A 24,680-nucleotide genomic window follows, 5' to 3' on the forward strand; every position below is an offset into this window, starting at 1 on the left:
GCGGGCTATATGCCCAGCCCAGCGCCACTTCAACTTACTAATACGGTGGGCTATGTCGGTGACTTTGGTTCTTTTGCGGATCTCCTCATTTCTGATTCGATCACGCAAAGAAACCCCGAGCATAGCCCGTTCCATAGCTCGTTGAGCGACGCGAAGCTTTTGCACCATGCCCGCGGTTAGCGACCATGTCTCAGATCCATAAGTCAACACCGGTAACACACACTGCTCGAAGACTTTCGTCTTCAGGCACTGAGGGATTTTGGACGAAAAGATGTTGCGTAGTTTCCCGAACGCTGCCCAGCCGAGTCGGATTCGACGATTGACCTCTTTCCCGAAGTTGGACTTACCTAACTGGACGCTTTGTCCCAGGTAAACGTATTTGTCAACAACTTCGAGAATAGAGTTTCCAACTGAAACCGGAGTGGGCACAACATGGACATTTGACATGATTTTCGTCTTGTCCATGTTCATGCTAAGGCCCACTTGTTGTGAAACTCTATAGAGGCCACCGAGCATTGTATTGAGGTCTTCCAGGGATTCTGCCATGACTACGATATCGTCGGCAAATCGAAGGTGAGTGATGTACTCGCCATTAACATTGATGCCAAGTCCTTGCCAGTCCAGGAGCTTGAAGACATCTTCCAAAGCAGCGGTAAACAGTTTCGGAGAAATAACATCTCCTTGTCGGACCCCGCGCTGCAGAGGAATTGCCTTTGTGCAATGCTCCTGAACCCGGACTGACATAGTGGCGTTTTCATACAGACTTCTCAACACTTCGATATACCGATAGTCAATGCGGCAACGCTGAAGAGACCTCAATACGGCCCAAGTCTCGATCGAATCAAAGGCTTTTTCATAGTCCACAAACGCCAAGCATAATGGCAGATTATACTCCTCCGTCTTCTGTATAATCTGCCGCAGCGTATGTATGTGGTCCATGGTGCTAAAGCCTCTTCGGAAACCGGCTTGTTCAGGAGGCTGGAAGTCATCAAGCCTGCGTTCGAGACGATTCGTGATGACTCTCGAGAACAGCTTATAGACATGGCTCAGCAGTGATATTGGCCTGTAGTTCTTCAACAGGGTTTTGTCTCCCTTTTTGAAGAAGAGGACAACCATACTGCTGCTCCACGCTTTTGGCGCAGTGCCCTCGAGTAAGGTGGAAGTGAATAACCTCTGTAGCACTCTGAGGATTGGTTTGCCACCCGCTCTCAGAAGCTCAGATGTGATTCCATCCTCACCCGGCGCCTTGTTGTTTTTAAGCTGTTTGAGAGCCATCCTAATCTCGTACAGGCTGATGTCCGGGATATCTTCGGTGTAATGTCGGGTTAGTCGGGCTCTAGGATCTTTCGCCGGACTCGCAACAGGCTTAGCAATGGAGGTGTAAAGGTGTCCATAAAACTTCTCGACCTCGCCTAGTAGCTCCGGTTGAGACGACACAATTTTGCCACTATCCGTCTTCAGCTTAGTCAACCGGCTTTGCCCAATAGATCCATCTCTTGCGAACACTTTTGAGCCTTTATTTCGCTGTATCGCTTCTTCAATGTTTTTCGTATTGAAGGAGCGGATATCGTGTCGCAAGGAATTTGTAATTCGTCTATTGAGCTGCCTATATGACTTCGCTTCATCGGAAGTATTCAGTAGCAAAGAGCGTCGCTCTGCCAGGAGCTTGAGGGTATGGTCGGAAAGTTTTTGTGTTCGATTCTTACGGGGAATCTTGCAGTGATGCAACCCTACCGTACGAATCGTTTCGATAAGCCTGTTGTTCATATCGTCCACAGATACGTCATCGCCTAGGCAAGCGAAGCGATTTTGGAGCTCGAGTTGAAAGCTTTCGGGGTTCTGAATTTGGGTGCGGAACGGTCGAAGAGTTGACTTAATCAAGCGAGACCTTTCGAGTTTCACATCTATATTCAATGTGCCTCTTACCATACGGTGATCGCTGCCGGTTTTGACCCTGTTGATCACAGAAACATCATTGAATATATGTCTCTTTGTAGTCATGATAAAGTCAATCTCATTCCTCGTTTTACCGTCGGGGCTTATCCAGGTCCACTTCCTATGCGGAGATTTCTGGAAAAAGGAATTCATCATGAAGAGTCCTTCTTTCTCCAGAAACTCAGCGAGCCTCTGGCCTCTCGGGTTGCGCTGCCCAAATCCAAATTGCCCCACTCTCAACTCATCATCGCCTCTTTTGCCCAGTTTCGCGTTGAAATCCCCCATCACAACATTGAAATGTGTTTTCGAGGTGTGTATGGCTTTACTGATGTCCTCATACATTACCTCCACATCTTCATCTGAGTGTGCCGAGGTCGGAGCGTAGACCTGAATAATCTTTAAAGAATATCTATCAGATATTTTGAGGATCAGGTACGCTACCCTGCTCGACACACTTTCGATGGATATGATGTTGTTAATGAGGGGTCTGCGAACGATAAACCCTATTCCACCTTGGGACTGTTGGTCGCCCTCCCGGTAGAAGAATAAATTACCGGATGTCAACGTTATCGTGTCCTCCCCCTGTCTTCGGACTTCTGATAACCCTATGACATCCCAGCGTAACTTACTCAATTCTTCTTCCAGCTCAACAATCTTTTCGTCCGTCCTCAACGTGCGTGCGTTGTATGTTACCAGGGCCAAGGGTCGTCGGGAGTGGTAGCCGGATCGCTTCCGGTGATTCTTAGCACCCCCCGCCCCGCCGTTACCATGGCCGCTACCGTAGCCAGGAATAGCGGAGCTGCCGGGTACTAGGGGCCTGGTTGTTGTTGCACTATTCATGTTTTCTTATTTTTTTTTATGTGTATCTTTTTGGGGGGAAAGAATGCCAATACTCGCCACGCTTGGCAGGCGGGTTGGCGAGCGCAGTTGATGGTGGGGGAGATCATGCATAACGCTGCTGCCCGTTTGCATGTAGTTAACCCTTAGTCGCCTTTTACGACACCCACGGGTAGAGATGGGGTAGTGCTATTCTAGGCCGGCACCACACGGCACATAATGGTGATATAATACCTACCAACCAAAAAACATGAATTGCTATCATTATAAAAAATAAATACCTATAAGTAACAACTTACTTTTTGTGGGAACGCATGATGGTGAAAGTTCACAAAACACGAAGATTGCATTTGATATTTTTGGTTTTATGGCATTCAATTGCTTTATAAATATCACTACATAGTATAAAAAAGTCGCTTTCTCTCGTACTTAACTAGTATTTTGTAACTAGCTTTCCACCCGCGGCTTCGCCCGCTTTGTCTAAAACATAATAAATTATATACTAACCTTCCTCTTGAATAACTCTATCTATTAAAAAAACCGCTTCAAAATCCGTTGCGTAGTTTTAAAGATTTAACCATACATAGGGACACAGAGGACAGAGAAAGTGACTTTGTTTTATACTATTTTTACGATATAAATGAAAAAAAAAAGCAATGCAATACAATATATTCAATATATCACACCACATCTTCTGATATACATCTGATATGTAAACTTCATGTGTCACGGTGTACTAAATTAAATTTCTTCTCATGAAATTGTACATATTTTGTAGGTCTGTGAATCGGTAAACATCAATTTTTAAAACTTGCAACTTAATATAAAAATTGGTTATTTAATACATATTTTTATTTGTTACAGGTTGTAATAAAAAGAAAAAAATGCCCAAGAAGATGTCGTCAAATAGTAATGCAGTCATTGGTACGATTATTTTATGAGTTACATATGTTTTAAGTTAAAATATAAATGATAGTCACGTTTTTGTTATTAATATTTCAGATAAAGAAGTGTCTGTATCATTAATGCCTCTCGCTGTTCCTCCTACGATTCGTATACCAGGTATATTTTAATATTTTTTTACCCGACTACGGCAAAGCAAAGGGAGGGTTTTGTTTTGTATTGTTTTTGACAGGCTATGTATGTATGTATGTTCATCTGTTCCCTCGTAACTTATAAACTACTTATCAGAATTCGACAAATGACGTATCATTAGAAGCGTCTTAATTGTCCGCTGGTTATAGGCTATATGGGGTTTCACAAAATTTAATGTGGTGCCCTCTAGCGACTAAACATACAGAGTAAAAAAAAATAAAGTTAAGATAGATATGCCGTGTTTGTACATTTTGAATATACATATACAGGGTGTAATCGTTAAGTGTGCACAGGCGATTTTTCCGTAAGTATCACAGATAACAAAAAACTTTAAACTGATATCGAAAGTACTTAACCTAATGAGTAAAATGGCGGTAATAAATTTTTAAAAATAAATCGAGAAATATCAAAAAAATTATCTTTAAACCCTCCCATACATTAAGTATGAAATATGAATATCCCATATACATTTAATATGAAAGATTTTAGCTTTCTTTTTCTTTTTTGGTTTTCTGCTTTAATTACTTCGCAAATTTGAAGTGGCATTTTCCACACTTTTTCCGGACATTTTCACGCATTTTCCGGATATTTTCCAGGCATTTTCCACGCTTTTTCCGGACATTTCCACGCGTTTTCCGGATATTTTCCAGACATTTCCCTGGCATTTTCCGGTTATTTTCCGGGATTTTCCAGACATTTTCCGGGAATTTCCGAGCATTTTCCGGGGATTTTCCGAGCATTTCCCGGGGATTTTCCGAGCATTTCCCGGATATTTTCCGGACATTTTAAGAAAGAAAGAAAGAAAGAAAAGAAAGAACGCATTTTCACGCAATTTTCCGGATATTTTCCAGGGATTTTCCACGGTTTTTCCGGAAATTTCCACGCATTTTCCGAGCATTTCCCAGACATTTTCCAGTTATTTTCCGGGAATTTCCCAGGCTTTTCCGGGGATTTTCCGAGCATTTCCCGGGGATTTTCCGAGCATTTCCCGGATATTTTCCGGACATTTTCACGCATTTTCCGGATATTTTCCAGTCATTATCCAGGGATTTTCCCACGGTTTTTCCGGAAATTTCCACGCATTTTCCGAGCATATCCCAGGCATTTTCCGGTTATTTTCCGGGAATTTCCCAGGCTTTTCCGGGGATTTTCCGAGCATTTTACGTGGATTTTCCGAGCATTTCCCGGGGATTTTCCGAGCATTTCCCCGGATATTTTCCGGACATTTTCACGCATTTTCCGAGCATTTCCCAGGCATTTTCCGGTTATTTTCCGGGAATTTTCCAGGCTTTTCCGGGGATTTTCCGAGCATTTCCCGGGGATTTTCCGGATGTTTTCCAGACATTTTCCGGACATTTCCCTGGCATTTTCCGAGCATTTTCCAGACATTTTCCGGGGATTTTCCCACGTTTTTTCCGGAAATTTCCACGCATTTTCCGAGCATTTCCCAGGCATTTTCCGGTTATTTTCCGGGAATTACCCAGGCTTTTCCGGGGATTTTCCGAGCATTTTCCGGGGATTTTCCAGACATTTTCCGGGGATTTTCCGAGCATTTCCCGGGGATTTTCCAGACATTTACAGGCTATGTCAGGGAAATGTCCGGAAAATGCCTGGAAAATTCCCGGAAAATATCCGGAAAATGCGTGAAAATGTCCGGAAAAACGTGGAAAATGTCACTTCAAATTTGCGAAGTAATTAAAGCAGAAAACCAAAAAAAGAAAAAGAAAGCTAAAATCTTTCATATTAAATGTAGGTATATGGGATATTCATATTTCATACTTAATGTATGGGAGGGTTTAAAGATAATTTTTTTGATATTTCTCGATTTATTTTTAAAAATTTATTACCGCCATTTTACTCATTAGGTTAAGTACTTTCGATATCAGTTTATAGTTTTTTGTTATCTGTGATACTTACGGAAAAATCGCCTGTGCACACTTAACGATTACACCCTGTATATTACTAGCATTTGCTTGTGACTTTACCTGTATTCATTTGCTGATTGCATATAATTCACATCTTTTCGTTCATAGCTGCTTTACTACCTATGAGAATAATGTTGGTTATGAGTATGACTTATGAGCTATAAAGCTTGTCACCAAATTTAGTATTGCGCCCTCTAGCGGGCAAAAAGTTCTATGTTAATATAAAATTAAAATAAATATACCGTGTTTGGTATCACTTGAAAGAGCTTCAGGAGTATTTTATGCTTGTTAATTGTTAATTACAAGAATGCTTTTATGATGTGAAATATGAGCAATAAGAGTAAAGCGCGGATCACGGGAACCTGCCTCCTGCCTATCATATGATAGGTTTATACAATGGAAATTTTCGATGGGCCCTGGAGGGAAAGTACTTACTTGAATACTGGAGATAAAAAAAAATTTTCAAAGGAAACATTTATGTAAAAGACTGCATTGAAATATTTTCGAAAGTTCATTTGCTTCGACCGGGAATCGCACTAACGACTTTTCTTCTGAAATTGCAGATAATAATTAGAAGTATAACAAATGCAAAAGATTAAATAATTAATAATCGAATTTTAAAATTGCGGTCTTGCATTATCTTTGAAACTGTATTGGCTAGCTGGTCTGGCTTGGAATACCTAGCGTAATCCAAGCCAGGCCAGCTATTAGCATGAGGCTTTATTATTTTAAAGCTAGTGTTATTGCTGTGGTAACCACGTCCAAAATTAACTGCACGTGAATAAAACACTATTCGACTGAAAAAGTTCAAAAACAATAATAAATATCCAATATTTTACGGATAATATGTGTGCATTTCAAGAATGAAATAAGAAATTTAAAGGGCATTGAAACTTTCTGGCATATCAAACCCGCCGCCATTTTGATTTTTTTTCAAAATCGCGGCGCACGATTAAAGTGGTATGTATGGATAGAGGATACATAGACAAACAAAAAATGTCTAATAACATAGTACCCTAAAGCGTCACATTACCGAGATATTTGGAGGTAAATATTCACTTATGAGTACGACAAACACTAAAAATAGACTTATTACGTGTCTATATGCATAATATTATCTCCAAATAATCACTCCCAGGTAGATTATTATTATTAACAGTTTATTGGAAGAAAGTAGGTAGATTCATTACATAAAAACATACATACATTACATAAAAATGTAAGTAATGTAATGAATACCTACTTTCTTCCTGTAATAATAATAATCTACCTCTCCAGGGCCCATCGAAAGGAGATTGCCCAAGTGAATATGGCACTTGGTATCAAAATCAAACTTATTGTGTCAATATGAAATATAGCTCAACTAGCGGTCCGCCCCGGCTTCGCTCGTGGTACCTACTACCTACATGTTTAAACTATCCTATCTCTCAAGTTAGATCGAAGTGCACATGGTGTGCGAATTTTATTATAATCGGTTAAGTGGTTTAGGAGTCCATTGAGGACAAACATTGTGACACGAGATTTAGATATTAAGACTAGCGGTTCGCCCCGGCTTCGCCCGTGGTACCTACATGTTTACGTTTTTTTTTTCATAAAAACTATCCTATCTCTCAATTTGGATCGAACTGCACATGGTGTGCGAATTTTATTATAATTGGTTAAGTGGTTTAGGAGTCCATTGAGGACAAACATTGCGACACGAGATTTATTTATATTAAGATAATAAAAGATTAACAAGCAAGCAAGTAAAACAATAGCGAGTCGGTTCTGCCACTCGCCGGCCGCTGCCGCGGCTAGCTCGCTTCGCTAGCTCGGCTCGTGCGTGAGGGTCGCAGTTCAAACCTAACCTAACCTACTGAGTCGAATTTGACACACCTTTCTGTAATGGGCAAAACTCGCTATTTTTTTACTTGCCCATTACAGAAAGATTTATAAATTCGCACACCATGTGTAGTTCGATCCAACTTGAGAGATAGGATATTTTAAACATGTATGTACCACGGGCGAAGCCGGGGCGGACCGCTAGTTGTGATATATAATCTTTTATTTATGGTATACATGAGTTCATAAGCTTATACTAATTTGGTGAGCCATTTATTATTATAAATTGTTTATTTATGTCGATTTGTCAAGTATATTTTATTCTATTGAGATACTGTTACTTTTTATATTATACACTAGCTTCCGCCCGCGACTCCGTCCGCGCGGAAAAATTAAGAAAAAATAAGATTTATCTTTTTTCTACGTATTTTTCCGGGATAAAAAGTATCCTATTTTATGCCCAGGATAATAAGGTATAATTGTACCAAGTTTCATCGAAATCGAACCGTTAGTTTTCACGTGATGCCTTCACATACAGACAGACAGACAGATAGACAGACAAAAAATTTTTTAATCACATATTTGGGTTTGGTATCGATCCAGTAACACCCCCTGCTATTTATTTTTTCAATATTTTCAATGTACAGAATTGACCCTTCTACAGATTTATTATATGTATTATTATTATCGTATTATATACGCAAATCATTTTACCGATTTAAATTGAAAATACTTGCGTCGTAATTTTTTATTTTATTTTCCACGTATTTTCAATATACGAGAGTAGGAACACTGCAAGCAAAATTGCAAGAGATAGATATATTTTTCAAAACAAAAACTTTTACGTTTATTTCAATTTATCTGGTATAATTAAGACTTGATCATTATAAATCTCATGAACTAACAATATGTATCACGAATACGTGACAAATAAAATTTTACCCATATCAACCGTGGTCCTTCTCCTTTCCACACTGTATTACAGTATATTTTGAGATAATAATTTATAAATTATCAAATTTTTGTTGCTTATATTTCAGATGAGGAAGTAGAAAATGTTCAAAGATATGGAAGCATAACGCCTCTTTCTAATACTTCTGGCTGTAGAGCAGGTAGTTTAGCGTTTTTTTTACAGTACCTACTCCAAAATTAATAATGCGCATGCAGATCTTCGCTAATTATCATATTTCCAGAAACACCCGAATCACCCCGAATCATTAATCGTAAGTGCCCTAAACAATGCACTTGCATCTTGCACCTTGTTCGAAAGAAATAGGATTCAGTTCAGAGTCATACACAATCGAAAACAATTTGGGCGGTAGGTGACGGTAGCCTGTCAGTCAAAAAATTCAAAAATCCGTCAGTCGTCTTTATATATTGGTGGTGACCGCACGTATTATCTCTGTATGGAATTATATAGAGCTGAAGTTACATACCCTTCTTAGTTTTGTTTCAAAGTTGAATTTTCCGATAAAATAATTATATACACAGGTATAGATTGTCTAATCTAAAAATGAACGCCCCTCCACTGTGTTTACGCTCACATTCAAAGTACGTGTATAGACGCAATACACACAAATTGGTCTGCCTCATTGGTCGTTCAGTCCTCCAGTCCCGTCCATGCCCGAACGACAGGACCAGTTGGCCAACTAGTGCATAAATGACGCGATGCACGACAGAACGGACGTGTCATTCCGTACATAGCGCGCTCTCCCCGCCATACAATGCTAGGCACCTGAACTGATCGCCCGATTAGTTGACAAATCAGTGCGCGAGTGTCAAAGTTTGCAGTAGAATTGACGCGCGCACACATATAAAGTGGTTCAATAATTATTTGTCATCACACATTGAAACAATTAAGTTTAGTGGAGGGGCGTTCATTTTTAGATTAGACAATCTCTAGCAGATAGCAGTGCGGAAAGTGAAAATTTATAAGAGCATAATGAAAGTTCTGATCATTCTACGATATCAGAAATATAGATAATCCCTGATTCTGTAAATCCTTTGGACTGAGATTTTAATGATTAGATTTCTACAATTTAAATGTAAACCAGTGATTGAAAATATTTTTTTGAATATAAACTTTGTCTTATTTTAACCTTCCATACATCCATCATCACGCCAGCTTCAGTAAGACACTTTAATAGTTCTAAATATAGAATTTTCCAAGTAAATCAATGCAACAAATATATATTCGCAATCGTGTGGCTTATCCTCGCTATTAACTTACATTAAATTATCGAAACAAATTTCGTTACTTATCTCTTTTAGCGTAAAATCACAATAAAACTCATAATTCTAATAAACTATGCATGAAGAAAATACATTTAACCACTCTATATACATATCGTCTTCGGATGCTCGAGGAATATGACAGTCGCCGAACAGTGACGTATTTTTCTATGCGCATTATCAGTTTGGGAGTACTGTACGTGTGACTGTAAAATAGTTGAAAGTAATTTTATGTAGAAAAAAATATTAATTTACGTATATTTCATTTGTTTATCACATTTTTGTTATTAAAATTTCAGATCAGGAAGATGCTGGAACCGTGAACCAAATTCCTTTTGGTGATTTAACAGGTTTATTTTATTTTTTTATTTAAAGTGGCATAAACGTAGTCCTTACTCCTAGGAAAATTATTTTATGAATTACATATATTTTAAGATAACCATGTATAAATTATCGTGTTTTTGTATTTTGTTTCAGATATGGAAATGCCTGTGTCCGTAAAGATGTCCAATGATCCCGAAAATTATATAATAAGTATGTTTTCGTTTTTTTGTAGTCTAATAGTTTAATGTAATCCTATGTAAAATTATTTTGTGAATTACATATAGGTATCGTAAGATATATAAATACTCATATTTTTTTATAAATATTTCAGATAACCAAGAATCCCCATTACATGTTGCTGGTACTTCTTCGAATTATGTTTCAAGTATGTAATCTTTTATTATCTTAATCTTAATATATATAAATCTCGTGTCACAATGTTTGTCCTCAATAGACTCCTTAACCGATTATTATAAAATTCGCACACCATATGTAGTTCGATCCAACTTGAGAGATAGGATAGTTTAAACATGTATGTACCACGGGCGAAGCCGGGGCGGACCGCTAGTTGTGATATATATGTATAATCTTTTATTTATGGTGTACATGAGTTCATAAGCGTATACTTATTTGGTGAGCTTTTTATTAATATAAATTGTTTATTTATATTATGTTACGTTCAAAGTCACGTGAGAGAAAAAATCACTCATAACGCGTGGTGTGACCACAAAGTAGCTATAGTGACCCTTTTTGGTCCGTTGGTACTTGAACATAACACAATATAATACATACATACCTATAAATATGGACACATAACTAATTGATTAATTAATTATTACTAATGTAGAAGTCAATGTTATATTCTTTAATTCTAAGCTTAATTATTATGCTTTCAGATTTACAATTCGAAAATTCTGATGAAGCCATGATGCATGTTAAGATGGAGCAATATGAGAGGACAGGTAGTGTTTTTTTTTACTATACTTGTGTTTATTGTTTCTGCGAACTTAGCAAATGCAAAAATTGGAGGAATCATTAAATTAACAAGTGCATGCAAAAGAACTATAAATTTTTCATGCTCTGCCGGAAAGAACTTTGCTAATAGTACTATCCGATTTAAGATCGACCTTCCCCCATCTGATAACCAGATATACAATGAGGAGCTCTATTTACAGTTTCTAAATGAACTTCCCTTCAAATTTGCGAAGTAATTAAAGAAGAAAACCAAAAAAGAAAGAAAAAGCTAAAATCTTTCATATCAAATGAACATGGGATATTCATATCTCATACTAAATGTATGGGAAGGCTTAAAGTTATTTTTTTTTATATTTCTCGTTTTATTTAAAAAAAATTATTATGGCCATTTTACTCATTAGGTAAAGGGCTTTCGATACCAGTTTAAAACTTTTTGATATCTGTAATAGTTACGGAATAATCGCCTGTGCACACTTAACGTTTACACCCTGTATAGATATACATATAGATCAGTAATTTAGTCCACAAAATAAAGGCACTAAGATTGTTAAACATTAATTGAAGGCAATGTAGATTTTTAGATCCTAATAATTATGTTAAAAAAAAGTATTTTTAATTAGCACCCATATTTTTATGTACATATATACATGTATGTGGGTATTTTTATGATAATGTAATGATAATGAAAAATAAATGTTAAGTATTCCACAAGTATTCCATGTTATTATTAGTTTGTTTAACGAACATTATATTGTTCTTACAGATGAAGGTGAAAAAATTTCAGACAATTCAGTTATTATTGGTGATAGTAATGGACAAAACGCAGTTACTTATACACCGGGTATGTATGCGAAATATATTTGAGATTTTGTGATTATTACTTCATTGTGTGTGACTTCTATAAAAGTACTAGCTATCCGCCCGCGGCTTCGCCCGCGTTTTCAAAGAAAAACCCGCATAGTTCCCGTTCCCGTGGGATTTCCGGGATAAAACCTATCCAAGCTACCCTCTATATGTGTGCTTAATTTCATTTTAATCGGTTCAGTAGTATTTGCGTGAAAATAGTAACAAACACTCACATACACATCCTCACAAACTTTCGCATTTATAATATTAGTATGATGTTATTATATAAGTAAAAGTATAGTTTTGTCTGAATATTAATTATTACTACCATTTTTACAAAATACTTTAAGTACAGTAAAAAATAAAAAATTAAGGCAATATTATTTTTTTAGCGCCGAACAACAATTGTGCACAAAATATAGACGATGCTACTGCATCTGTTCAAAATCAAGCAAGTACGCGTAGCAACACGAAAAAATCAAGAAACGAGTGCCCCTCGAGGCACATTACTTCTTTGAGGGAAATTGTTTGCTGTAGTAATACCGTTCTAAATAAACAATGTAACGCATGTAAGTTCTGTTCAAAAATAAAACTCGTATCGACACTTGTGAAATCACTGGAGTCGTCGAGTTTCAACTTATTACTATCGGATCATATAAATGTAGAAAATCTTCCCACTGATCTCACTGATACCACCAATCCTTCAACATCAGTTTCGTCAACTGGAAATTTAAATAATTCAAATAATACGTGGAATTGTAAACTTGAAGTACCGTTCCCGGAGACCCTGGATGATGACTGTGATGAGACCGTGCAAAATGGCCAATTGTCCGGCACACAACAGCAAGAGACACAACCAAACGCGAGTCCGTCCACTGATGAGACGTCGAACAATCGGCGGTCTGTTTTCATTCCTTCCTCAGCAGTTCCTGGACCATCTACTAGTACCCGTACCCAGACACCTCCCAATTCCGAAATTTCCAGCGACGATGAAGTATTGTCGAAAATGAGGAAGCAGAAGGAAAATCGGAATATTGACCGACCAAAAATGCAAAATGCTCCCGTTTTCAAACCGACCGCAGAGGAATTTAAGGTTAATTCATATCTATATTCTTATCTGACACGTTACTATGTTAAAAATTTTTTAAACCAAAAAAATACACTATTTAATATTTTAGGATCCGATGATATATTTTGAATCTATACTGCCAAAGGTAGCAGAGTTTGGGTTGTGCAAAGTGATTCCACCGGAGACGTTCGTCCCACCTTGTAACTTGGATAACGAAATTCGATTTGGGGTCACAAATCAGTATATAGCGCGTATGTTCAAGCGCTGGGGTCCGGCCTCTAAAGAACTTTCCAATATTCGGGCCAATTTGATTGCGCACAAAATGTGCCCCAGACCACCATTGGTAAGATTTTATTTTTAAATAATGGCCTGTGGTTTTAAGTTTTTGATAAATCTCTTATATGTTGTTATTTTCTTCTTTATAGCTTGATGGCCTTGAGGTAAACTTACCAAAACTATTACGAGTTGTGCAAGGCTTAGGTGGATTGAAGAACGTATTCACTAAGAAGAAATGGAATAAGGTTGCTGAGGAGATGAGATACAAAAAACTGATAAAACCGGAAAAGCGTCTTGACCAAATATATGTGAAATTCCTGTTGCCATACGACACGTTGACCAATCGTGAGTAAACAACTCACCATTTACCCAGTCATTAACGCTTCTATTGTTTGTATACGAGAATGACCTAATCGTTCGGAAGATTTACAAATTTTTACTGTTTTTATCCTAATCTAATTGAGGAGACTAATTTGACTTTCTGACAAACCAAAAATATTTTTAATCCACTATCTACTTAAGTTATAAATGGTGTTAAACTAACACGACCTTACTTTATATAGATATACAAATAACCATATGCAATGCAATTATATTCCAGAGGAGCGTAATAAGCTGGCTAATCAAGTTAATCGTTTATGGAAGAAGCGTTCCGATAATATGTTAGAGCGAGCTACGAACCCATTACATAGACAGAAACGCATGTTGGCGGAGTCTGATTCGTCCTCCGACGAAGAGTATGGGCCAGATGATGTGAAAATATTGGAGCCATTGAGTGAAACCGAAGACTGTATTATCGCAGGAAAGAATATGAATTTGAAATTGTTTAAAAAGGTATATGTATTGTCATATCTTTTCAAGTAGCGGGCGCTTGTATTTTTATATGAACCTCGACGAACAATAATATTATTGTATCATTATAACAATTTATATGTACGTATTTCATGCTAGTGTATATTATACGTCTAGTGGATAGCGAGTCACATTATGTGTTTTATTTTATAACACAAATGTAAACTTGCAGATCGCCAATAGCGCTGTGGATATAAACGTGGCCACGCGCGTTTGCAACGAGGAGAATGTCGAGAAGATATATTGGAAGCATGTCGAGACTGGCGAGGAGCACGTGTGCGTGTACGCCGCCTCCATAGACACGGACGAGGCTGACTTGGGCTTCCCGAACAATTGTGATCAACCGTACTCGCAGCACCCGTGGAATCTGAAGGTAATAAACCCAACTCAAACATTACTTTATACAACTAGAGATATCATTTATCGTTTACGCTGTCGAGAGTCGTTTGCATCCATATCACGTTCAAGCTTAAATTAAACTGATTTCTTTGTTTTTGCTCTTTTATTTAGTCACCTAGGAACATATCCCCTGCGACCATAGAGAATACCATTCCATATTCACAGTTTCTCTATTAGCGGCACATTTACGGAACATTCACATGCACAAGCACATACATTCACAAACACACACACACACACTCGTATAGGAGCTACCAACGTTGACAAGTGAGAATTTTAGTATAGTTGGTTCTTTGATATACTGTTCCTCTTACTATTTCGGTTAGAGTCCGGGCTGTCTGGCTGGTCGCAGTGGTTGCGTTTAGTAGTGCGCATCTTATCTGCACAGGATAATTTCCTTAATTTTAAGTCATTTTTTAACGCGTAATTTTTAATATTTTGCCTTTAGATAGATCCATCAGACATAGTTTTTTTTATTGCAAGACGTTTTTCTCGTTGTTAAATAGGTGCCAGACGCAATTTTTTATTTCGTTTTTATAAAAAATTCAAATTATTTTAGAATGTCTGTAAATTTCATATTTAGTCCATTGAATAAAAAGTTCTAGAGTGCGTGAGTTAGTAACGTAAGATGTTTCTTCGGATACATGTCAAGAGTCCCTAGGTAATAAACATACTAAAACCCCGGGCCACTAGGAGGAGCCCCGGAGTGGGGGGAGGGGGGAAATGGGTCCATTTTTTCATTTTTCGCTTAAATCTCAAAAACGGTACATGTTAGAGAAAAATTTTCAAGGAAAAGTTGAAAGGCCATAAAATTATCTACAAGTTGCACCTGAATCATTTTTTCCTATATCCTACCGCTTCTGAGTTATACGCGGTAAAACATGATTTTGGCTCAAACAATTTCCACATCAATCGATCAAAAAATATTTCTTTCTTCCAAAAAACTCAAATGTGCATCTTGTGACCGGTACTGATAGATTGCTCTTAATTAGTTCTATAATTGGTAAAATAAACACATTCCTCCATGGAAGCCTTTAGGAGGAATCGATTGTCAAAATATTATAATATGGTAGTTTGAGTTACTGAACTTGATCTTTTTATTTTTTTCTTCCAAAAAACTCAAAAGTGCAACTTGTGACTGGTACAGATAGATTGCTCATAATTAGGTCTATCATTGATAAAAATACCAGATTCCACCACGGAGGCGTTTACGGGGAATTGAATTTTATTAGGGTAGTTACGATACTTGAACTTTTTTTTTTTTTTCTCCAAAAAAACTCAAAAGTGCAACTTGTGACCGATACTGATAGATTGCTCTTAATTAGGTCTATAATTGGTAAAATAAACACATTCCTCCATGGAAGCCTTTAGGAGGAATCGATTGTCAAAATACTATATTAGGGTAGTTTGAGTTACTGAACTTGATCTTTTTATTTTTTTCTTCCAAAAAACTCAAAAGTGCAACTTGTGACCGGTACTGTTAGATTGCTCTTAATTAGGTCTATAATTGGTAAAATAAACACATTCCTCCATGGAAGCCTTTAGGAGGAATCGATTGTCAAAATACTATATTAGGGTTGTTTGAGTTACTGAATTTGATCTTTTTATTTTTTTCTTCCAAAAAACTCAAAAAGGCAACTTGTGACCGGTACAGATAGATTGCTCATAATAAGGTCTATCATTGATAAAAATACTAGATTCCACCACGGAGGCGTTTACGGGGAATTGAATTTTATTAGGGTAGATACGATACTTGAACTTTTTATTTTTTTTCTTCCAAAAAAACTCAAAAGTGCAACTTGTGACCGGTACCGATAGATTGCTCATAATTAGGTCTATCATTGATAAAAAAACCAGATTCCACCATGGAGGCGTTTAGGAGGTATTGAATTTTATTAGGGTAGTTACGATACATGAACTTTTTAACTAACTACCCTAATAAAATTCAATTCCCCGTAAACGCCTCCATGGTGGAATCTGGTATTTTTATTAATGATAGACCTAATTATGAGCAATCTATCTGTACCGGTCACAAGTTGCACTTTTGAGCTTTTTGGAAGAAAAAAAATAAAAAGTTCATGTATCGTAACTACCCTGATAAAATTCAATTCCCCGTAAACGCCTCCGTGGTGGAATCTGGTATTTTTAGCAATGATAGACCTAATTATGAGCAATCTATCTGTACCAGTCACAAGTTGCACTTTTGAGTTTTTTGGAAGAAAAAATAAAAAGATCAAGTTCAGTAACTCAAACTGCCCTAATATAATATTTTGACAATCGATTCCTCCTAAAGGCTTCCATGGAGGAATGTGTTTATTTTACCAATTATAGACCTAATTAAGAGCAATTTATCAGTACTGGTCACAAGTTGCACATTTGAGTTTTTTGGAAGAAAGAAATATTTTTTGATCGATTGATGTGGAAATTGTTTGAGCCAAAATCATGTTTTACTGCGTATAACTCAGAAACGGTAGGATATAGGAAAAAATGATTTAGGTACAACTTGTAGATAATTTTATGGCCTTTCAACTTTTCCTTGAAAGTTTTTCTCTAACATGTACCGTTTTTGAGATTTAAGCGAAAAATGAAAAAATGGACCCATTTCCCCCCTCCCCCCACTCCGGGGCTCCTCCTAGTGGCCCGGGGTTTTAGTATGTTTATTACCTAGGGACTCTTGACATGTTTCCGAAGAAACATCTTACGTTACTAACTCACGCACTCTAGACCCCCCTTGGAGGGACTCATTCAATGGACTAATTATGTTCTTCAAACATAATATAATCTAAAATTAATTAGCCAGACGCTAATTCGATTGTTAAGTATTAAATAATGTGTATAAATAAAAAAAAGTAATGAAGCATGCAGCTCATCAGCTAGTGTGTTTTAATTATGCGACAGGAAATAATTGCAAGAATACAATATTATTTACACTTGTTCTTTTAAATAAAAGCTAAAATGAAAAAAATAAACATAAAAGTGAAAAATAAATTAAAGTTACCATACATTGAAAATAGAATAAAATCTATATCAATGAAGGTTAAACAATTACATTGTTAAATTTAAAAAGCCATCTTCATAATCATCATCATCATCATCTTCCCTCACACTGTCAGAATTATTCATGTTATCGTCTAAGGAATTGTTATTGTTTTCCAATATTCCATCATCTGTAAACAACTAGAAAATTAGTTTCAATAGTGATGTACACACATACACACACACACCACACCACACAAGATACACACACGTGAACACACACACACTCGCATGTTTAAGTTTGTATTGAATTTAACTAAAGTAGTTAGCATGAATTTATATAGCTAGTATACTAGCGGTCCGCCCCGGCTTCGCCCGTGGTACCTACATGTACCACGGGCGAAACCTAAAACTATCCTATCTCTCAAGTTGGATCGAACTGCACATGGTGTTCGAATTTTATTATAATCGGTTAAGTGGTTTAGGAGTCTATTGAGGACAAACATTATGACACGAGATTTATGTATATATATTAAGAATTTAATATTGTTATCATCATCACTACATAGTATGTATAAAACAAAGTCGCTTTCTCTGTCCCTATGTCCCTTTAAATCTACTACGCAACGGATTTTGATGCGGTTTTTTTAATAGATAGAGTGATTCAAGAGGAAGGTTTATATGTATTACACCCATTAAATAGTGGAAAAGTACTGTTATTTTTGAGGTTTCTAATGTGATGTCGTAAATAATTACATTTTTTCCACATACAGTGCAAACGCAGGCTGAACCCTACGAGTTTTATCAAAATAATGTACTAACTATATTATTACACATTGTAAAGGTCTACAGAAAAGTCCGTGATGGTATATGTCTATCTCTTATGGATAACCCACAATAACTTTTTTTTGTCATTTACTTTTTAAGACAAATAATAATGGCTAATTTTCGAAGCGATTTTAACCAATACAGCATTAATCCTTAACCAATTAAAGACCTTGAATACATTGTTCATTTAATATAGATCTATATGGCCCTTTACACCGTATGATTTAAGTGAATATTTTCGAAGATATTACAGATTTAAAAATTGCGGGACGTAGCGTTTGCGGCGGTACCGGCCGGCCGCCCGGCTATATATTTTATACCCGTGCGAAGCCGGAGCGGGCCGCTATGTTTTTATATTCAACGTTCACAGTTTTTCTGTAGTGTATTTAGTGTCAGCATTGCACCCGTGCGAAGCCAGGGCCAGGCGATAAAAAAATTGTTTTGTATAGAAGATTGTTGATGTAGGTACCCTAATAGTTTATTTTTTAGCCTAAGAAATAAAATGTTCCAATGGAAGGTACTTGTTCCTACAACACAGGGAATCCTAGAGTAGGAACAATTCAATTTCTATGCAATATTATATTTTCGAAAAAAAAAAGTTATTTTTATTGTTATTTAATTTTCGCGGCCGACCCTTTCTATCTCTCTTGCACTTTAAACTATCTCTCCATATACACAATCACCAAATTGTTATACTTACCTACTTTCACTACGTTTTTATTTGTACATATTTAATACTTAACAATCGAATTAGCGTCTGGCTAATTAATTTTAGATTATATTATGTTTGAAGAACATAATATGAAATTTACAGACATTCTAAAATAATTTGAATTTTTTATAAAAACGAAATAAAAAATTGCGTCTGGCACCTATTTAACAACGAAAAAGACGTCTTGCAATAAAAAAATTATGTCTGATGGATCTATCTAAAGGCAAAATATTAAAAATTACGCGTTAAAAAATGACTTAAAATTAAGGAAATTATCCTGTGCAGATAAGATGCGCACTAAAAAACGCAACCACTGCGACCAGCCAGACAGCCCGGACTCTAACCGAAATAGCAAGAGGAACAGTATATCAAAAAACCAACTATACTAAAATGACTTTTTTTTAAACGTTAATAGCTCCCGTACCACACACACACACTCACACTGACAAACTCACGCACTATACACAACTGTATATCTATTATATGTTTTTTTTTCTACTTTCTCTGTTCTTACACGCTTTATATTAGCTTCACCTGTATGTTTGTAACCGACTGTATGTTTGTAACCGACTTCTTTGGGCGCGATTTTGACCCACTTTAAACGGCCAGATTTCGTTCAAACTTTGTAGATTTATTGAGGACTGATGACAATACACTAATTTGATATAATTTTCTATTTTTTAGTTCGGTTTTCTATGAAAAGCGTGTTTTTTAGTTTTTTTAAACTACATATTATTTATTTTTTAAATATTTTTGTATAGTGACAGGAGGTGTACATGGATCACGGTCGATACTAAATTTAAGTCAGACGCGTGGCATAGAATATATTATACTCTAGTCGGCGTTCGCCTTAGATACGGTGTATATTACATTATGATGCGTTTGGTTTCACCCAAGTTTTACCATTCGGGAAGCCTCTTTTACTGAGAAGAACCGGCAAAAAGCATAGTTGCTCATTTAAAATCATGTCAAATATTATTGAATAGATAAATGAGGTAACACAATGCAAATATAATCATAGTATTCTGAGTATGGTGTAATTCCTTAACATATTGGAAACTATGAAAAAGATGTACAATTTTTTAACGTTCAATCAGAAAGACATTATAAATAACTAAAATGTTGTAATACGCAGAGACTGAGTGAAAATCCCCGCAACGTTCTAAGTTACCTAGGCCCAGTTGTGGGTATGACGGTGCCAACCCTGCACCTCTCTATGGTGTTCTCTACTAGTTGCTGGCATCGCGACCCACACGGCCTACCCTGGATTGAGTACATGCATGAGGGTGCGCAGAAAATATGGTGAGTTGTCATGTGATAATCATTCAAATATAATGGTGAAGATAAGCGAAATTGAAATCGACTAGAATATTAAAAAGGTAATATAAAGTACTAGCGGTCCGCCCCGGCTTCGCCCTTGGTACCTACATGTTTAAACTATCCTATCTCTCAAGTTGGATCGAACTGCACATGGTGTGCGAATTTTATTATAATCAGTTAAGTGGTTTAGGAGTCCATTGAGGACAAACATTGTGACACGAGATTTATATATATTAAGATTATAAAGCCTATAAAGGTCAAGTAGGAATTGAAGTATTAATAATAATTCATACATCTATTCATTTTTATGTATATATGTACTGGCTTTCCGTGCGCATCTTTATCCGCATAGTAAAAGGAAAACCAGCATAGTTCGCGCTTTGGTTCGCTCCGGATAGTTTTAATCACGGAAAGGTCACGAGAAAAGTCTCGAATCTCAAACTATTTTCGTACCAAATTTCATACAAATTGGTTTATTGGTTAAAGTGTGAAGAAGAGACAGACAGTCTATATAATATTAGTAAAGATTTGGCGAGCCGATATTATGTAATGTACTTGAATGCTTAAACAATTTTTTGGATTGTTATACAACAATAACGAAATTAATAATAATTAAATGGATACGTCTGCTTTTCCAGGTATGGCATACCAGACGACCAAAGCAATAACTTCCGCAGCGCAGTGGAGATTCTTGGCCCTGCGTTCTGCCAAAACAAATCCATTTGGCTCCCCTCTGACATTACAATGATACCCCCGGAAATGTTACAGAAGTATAACGTATCAATGTGCCGTGCGGTACAAAAACCCCGCGAATTCATCATAGTGTGCCCCAAGGCTTACTCTTGTTCGATTGCCACAAATTTTGCAGTGTCAGAAAGTGTGTACTTCGCTACAAACAGCTGGATGAAAAACTATGTTCATATATTTAAGGTAACTTTCTTGTGATACGTGCGAATTTTTGATTATTTAACTTGCATTGCATTGCCCCTTTGTCGTGTTTTCTGTGTAAAAACCTGTGCATTAACGAAAGTATTAAAAAAAATTGCCGAATTTGTCGAACCGTAGTTCTGCGCTTAATATCATATTAGGTGATTCATGTTTATAATATAGAATAGCTGTGAGCGAATTTTCATTAAACTTTATTATTTTTACAGGAGTTAACAAATAGTTGTGAACCAGCCATGTTCTCTATTGAAAAGTTGCTATTATCTTTTACACGCGATCAACGTACTCCTATGGATATTTTAAGGCAAATCTACCCGACATTGAATGAAATAATAAAAAAAGAGCTTAAGAACCGTCGTTCGATTAAAAAACTTGGATTTAAGGTGAGCTATAAATTAATTGTTACATATTCAAAATATTTCTTTATGCTTTTATGCTTTATGTAATGATTCATAATATTTAATATTTTAATTCAAATTTCAGGGTAAAGATATTCCAGAGAATCGAGTTCACACCGGTGCCTGGAATGTTCGCGATCAAGATGAGTGCGAACTTTGCAGGGTTACCTTATACCTGTCTAAGGTAAGCATAAAGTATAACATTTTAAATTGGTCGCCGAACTTCAGATGCGCCGTAGTTTCGGATTCGGTTTGTATATCTTCGTAAGAAGACTGCCTACACTATTTATGCTTGTGTGCGTTGTACAAACCAATGTGAGCTCTATGTCAATCACATGAAGTTTATAATTGTCGCCCCACTAGTTTCTACAAGCACGCACACATATAAAAACTTAGACACGGGCAGTTTGTGCCTTCGCCGTGCCGTGACGTACCGAGTCCCGTGGCGGCGCTAGTGCAGTGCATGCACAGTAGCCGAGTTATAGAATATACATAATAATGCCACCAAAATACTGATAGGTGGATTTGTTGAAATATATTTGAAATATTTAGTTTCATACTACGTGAGGTGATTAATAAAATAAAGAAACACTGTAATTTTTTTTTTGGATATTAAATACTGATCTAAGTTTGGTAGGGTCCGGTAGGCAGCGTTTTTATGTATTTATGTAATGCACACCACTGGCTACAAGTTACCTTAAATACCTTTCCGACCGCGGTTTCGCCCGCGTGGTCATAGGAAATTCCCACAACACAATAAAGCAACAAAATACCCATTTAAAATATTAAATAAAGAAGTTAAAAATTGTATGTTTTCAATTTAAACTCTTTATTATGATTTGCAGGTCAAGGGGATGTTCCAAAAAAAAACCGCGCTTTGTTTGGAACACGGATTAACAATATTAAAAAAAAATATAAAACCAAAATTCCCATTAGAGGTAGAACACATCGTGTCATCGGAGTCGCTGACAGGAATTTTAGAAAACCTTCAATTGCGGCTGACTGAAGGAACAATGTAAACAATTTTATTTATAATTTTATCGCTATATCTTTACTAATATTATAAAGAGGATAGGTTTGTATGTATGTTTGTATGGTTTTCACGCATAAACTACTGGACCGATTTTGATGAAATTTGGCACATACAATCTTTAAACCCTGAGAAAGAACATAGGCTACCTTTTATTGCGAAATATGTACCACGGGCGAAGCCGGGGCGGACCGCTAGTATCAAATATGCAACAAAAAAAAAGAAGAATTTCGGGCTAATTTGTTTAATTTTCCATCCATACATACATACATACATAATTACAATTCTAATCCATACATACATAATTACAAACCTTTCCTCTTTATAATATTAGTATAGATACACTGGAGATTTCAGTATGAACATTAACTTGTAACAAGAAAATATGATGTTGAATGACGCCTGTATGTTTTTTTATCCCTTTCACACCTAGGTAGTTAGTTAGGTGTGAAAGGGATAAAAAACATACAGGCGTCATTTAGAGGTCATATTTTCTTGTTACAAGTTAATGTTCATACTGAAATCTCCAGTGTATTAGATATAAGCTTCTTGCAACGACATAACCTAATAGAGACACCACGAACAAAATCTGTGCGCCATTTGTTTGCTCTAACTAAGTTTTAAAAATTATTATCTAGTTAGGTACTTACCGATGAAAGTTATTCCTTTGCACTTTTCCGTATTATTTGTATTATTTGTGCAATATCGTAACACACACGAAGGCATATTTGATGCGTTTCACTTTAAAACCATTAAAAAAAACTTTATTATTATATTAAGTGATGTAGGCGTGATATAATTAAGTGAATATAAGTTACCGTATTTTCATACTATGTTTTCACTTCATTCATGGAAACTGCGTCACGCTCGCTCAATTGCAGCGACTGACAGTTAATATTAAATGATTGTGATCTCTATTTTTTGATCTGAGGGTCAACTTTCCTCTGTTCTGTGTGTGTTATTACTCTCTGTATGTATTATATGGATGTACTTGGTATAAGTGGTCGGTTTATTGCAACGACAAAACCTAATAGACACCTAATGTCTTATTTTCTACTAATAAACTTTTCAGTAAACGTTTAAAAAAAAAGAGTTATTTCGTAGGTGGAAGATTCGGTACTAGACGTTCTTTTAGCCACTTTTCATAGTTTTCTGCGTTCATGTTAGGTTAGGTTAGGTTATATAAAGGCTTTTATAATTTTATATCGCTATAAACAGTGTGGAAATTTTTTGATGGGCCCTGGAGGGGAAGTATGTACTTAAAATACTGAAGATAGCAAATTTTGACGAAAATCTTTAAATGCAGTTCCTTTTCCTTTAAAAAAATACAGGAATGTTTCCTCTCAGTAAAATTTGCTATGTCCAGTAATTCACGTACTTTCCCTCCAGAGCCCATCGAAAATTTCCACATTGTATACATTGAGATAATATTACTACGTATGGAGGAGACACCACGAACAAAATCTGTGCGCCATTTGTTTGCTCTAACTAAGTTTTAAAAATTATTATCTAGTTAGGTACTTACCGATGAAAGTTATTCCTTTGCACTTTTCCGTATTATTTGTATTATTTGTGCAATATCGTAACACACACGAAGGCATATTTGATGCGTTTCACTTTAAAACCATTAAAAAAAACCGCTCAACATACGCCACATGGCGTATGTTGAGTGGAACATAAGTGATGTAGGTGGTGTCGTCTCCATATTAATATTATCTCAATGATTGTATATCAAATATTACTTAAACAAAAAAAAAATTCGGCCAAATTTGTTTAATTTTTATTCTATTTTTTATAAATTTGTTTTTTGTTGATTTAGTTTCTATTCGATAGTCTTTATATCTTATTTGTGATTTGTGATATAATTAAGTGAATATAAGTTACC

At 36.3% G+C, this 24,680-nt stretch overlaps 1 protein-coding gene across 6 annotated transcripts in view; it reads left to right on the plus strand.

Annotated features, from left to right (window-relative positions):
* LOC149491160 (jumonji, AT rich interactive domain protein 2-like) overlaps window positions 1–23,553 on the plus strand; it is a 28,984-nt gene extending 5,431 nt beyond the window's left edge. The window contains exons 5-23 of one of the 6 annotated variants that reach the window (XM_089708855.1): window positions 3,637–3,696; window positions 3,775–3,834; window positions 8,654–8,725; window positions 10,145–10,195; window positions 10,323–10,379; window positions 10,501–10,554; window positions 11,066–11,131; window positions 11,908–11,985; window positions 12,383–13,083; window positions 13,169–13,402; window positions 13,485–13,680; window positions 13,937–14,169; window positions 14,360–14,560; window positions 20,238–20,404; window positions 21,061–21,352; window positions 21,577–21,750; window positions 21,851–21,949; window positions 22,611–22,715; window positions 22,747–23,553. In XM_089708855.1, coding sequence (XP_089564981.1) covers window positions 3,637–3,696; window positions 3,775–3,834; window positions 8,654–8,725; window positions 10,145–10,195; window positions 10,323–10,379; window positions 10,501–10,554; window positions 11,066–11,131; window positions 11,908–11,985; window positions 12,383–13,083; window positions 13,169–13,402; window positions 13,485–13,680; window positions 13,937–14,169; window positions 14,360–14,560; window positions 20,238–20,404; window positions 21,061–21,352; window positions 21,577–21,750; window positions 21,851–21,949; window positions 22,611–22,715; window positions 22,747–22,767 — 2,921 coding nt within the window. In that variant the 3' untranslated portion in view covers window positions 22,768–23,553. Of the gene's footprint in view, window positions 1–3,636; window positions 3,697–3,774; window positions 3,835–8,653; window positions 8,726–10,144; window positions 10,196–10,322; window positions 10,380–10,500; window positions 10,555–11,065; window positions 11,132–11,907; window positions 11,986–12,382; window positions 13,084–13,168; window positions 13,403–13,484; window positions 13,681–13,936; window positions 14,170–14,359; window positions 14,561–20,237; window positions 20,405–21,060; window positions 21,353–21,576; window positions 21,751–21,850; window positions 21,950–22,610 lie in introns of all 6 variants that reach the window. The other 5 variants (XM_089708783.1, XM_089708923.1, XM_089709068.1 and 2 more) reach the window with 5 other exon arrangements.
* The last annotated feature ends 1,127 nt before the right edge of the window (window positions 23,554–24,680 follow it).

Source organism: Colias philodice, chromosome 1 (assembly GCF_061535455.1).
Source record: "Colias philodice isolate Cphi_HAF_F1 chromosome 1, ilColPhil1 Martin Lab GWU primary, whole genome shotgun sequence".
Lineage (NCBI taxonomy): Eukaryota > Metazoa > Arthropoda > Insecta > Lepidoptera > Pieridae > Colias > Colias philodice.